This window comes from Neopelma chrysocephalum, unplaced genomic scaffold, assembly GCF_003984885.1.
Source record: "Neopelma chrysocephalum unplaced genomic scaffold, ASM398488v2 Primary Assembly neopelma1_134918, whole genome shotgun sequence".
Classification (NCBI taxonomy): domain Eukaryota; kingdom Metazoa; phylum Chordata; class Aves; order Passeriformes; family Pipridae; genus Neopelma; species Neopelma chrysocephalum.
Window position 1 is genome coordinate 1 of NW_020931602.1, and position 679 is coordinate 679.

A 679-nucleotide genomic window follows, 5' to 3' on the forward strand; every position below is an offset into this window, starting at 1 on the left:
TCATCATCCTGCTGACCACGGCGGGGAACTTCCTCCTCATCCTCCTCATCATCACTCAGCGCTCCCTCCGCAACACCTCCAACTACTTCCTGGTGTCCCTGTTCATGTCGGACCTGATGGTGGGGCTGGTGGTGATGCCCCCAGCCATGCTCAACCAGCTCTACGGGCGCTGGGTGCTGCGGGGGGACTTCTGCTCCCTCTGGGCCTCCTTCGATGTCATGTGCTGCAGTGCCTCTATCCTCAACCTCTGCATCATCAGCCTGGACCGGTACCTGCTCATCATCTCCCCGCTCAAGTACAAGCTGCGTATGACCTCCTGCAGGGCCCTCTGGCTCATCCTGGCTACCTGGACCGTGGCTGCGCTGGCCTCCTTCCTGCCCATCAAGATGGGATGGCACAAGCTGGAGTTTGAGGAGCTCTCCCTGAACGTCACCTTGCGGGGGGATGATGAGCAGGTACCGGTCCAGGCTGATGATGCAGAGGTTGAGGATAGAGGCACTGCAGCACATGACATCGAAGGAGGCCCAGAGGGAGCAGAAGTCCCCCCGCAGCACCCAGCGCCCGTAGAGCTGGTTGAGCATGGCTGGGGGCATCACCACCAGCCCCACCATCAGGTCCGACATGAACAGGGACACCAGGAAGTAGTTGGAGGTGTTGCGGAGGGAGCGCTGAGTGATGA

The 679-nt window shown here is 60.8% G+C and overlaps 1 protein-coding gene across 1 annotated transcript; it reads left to right on the forward strand.

Annotated features, from left to right (window-relative positions):
- Positions 1–5: 5 nt before the first annotated feature.
- On the forward strand, positions 6–455 carry LOC113962258 (5-hydroxytryptamine receptor 6-like; the record flags this gene model as incomplete). Its single annotated transcript, XM_027673039.1, has 1 exon — positions 6–455. A coding segment is annotated over one exon (450 nt), but the record flags the coding sequence as incomplete, so codon positions are not given.
- Between the last annotated feature and the right edge of the window lie 224 nt (positions 456–679).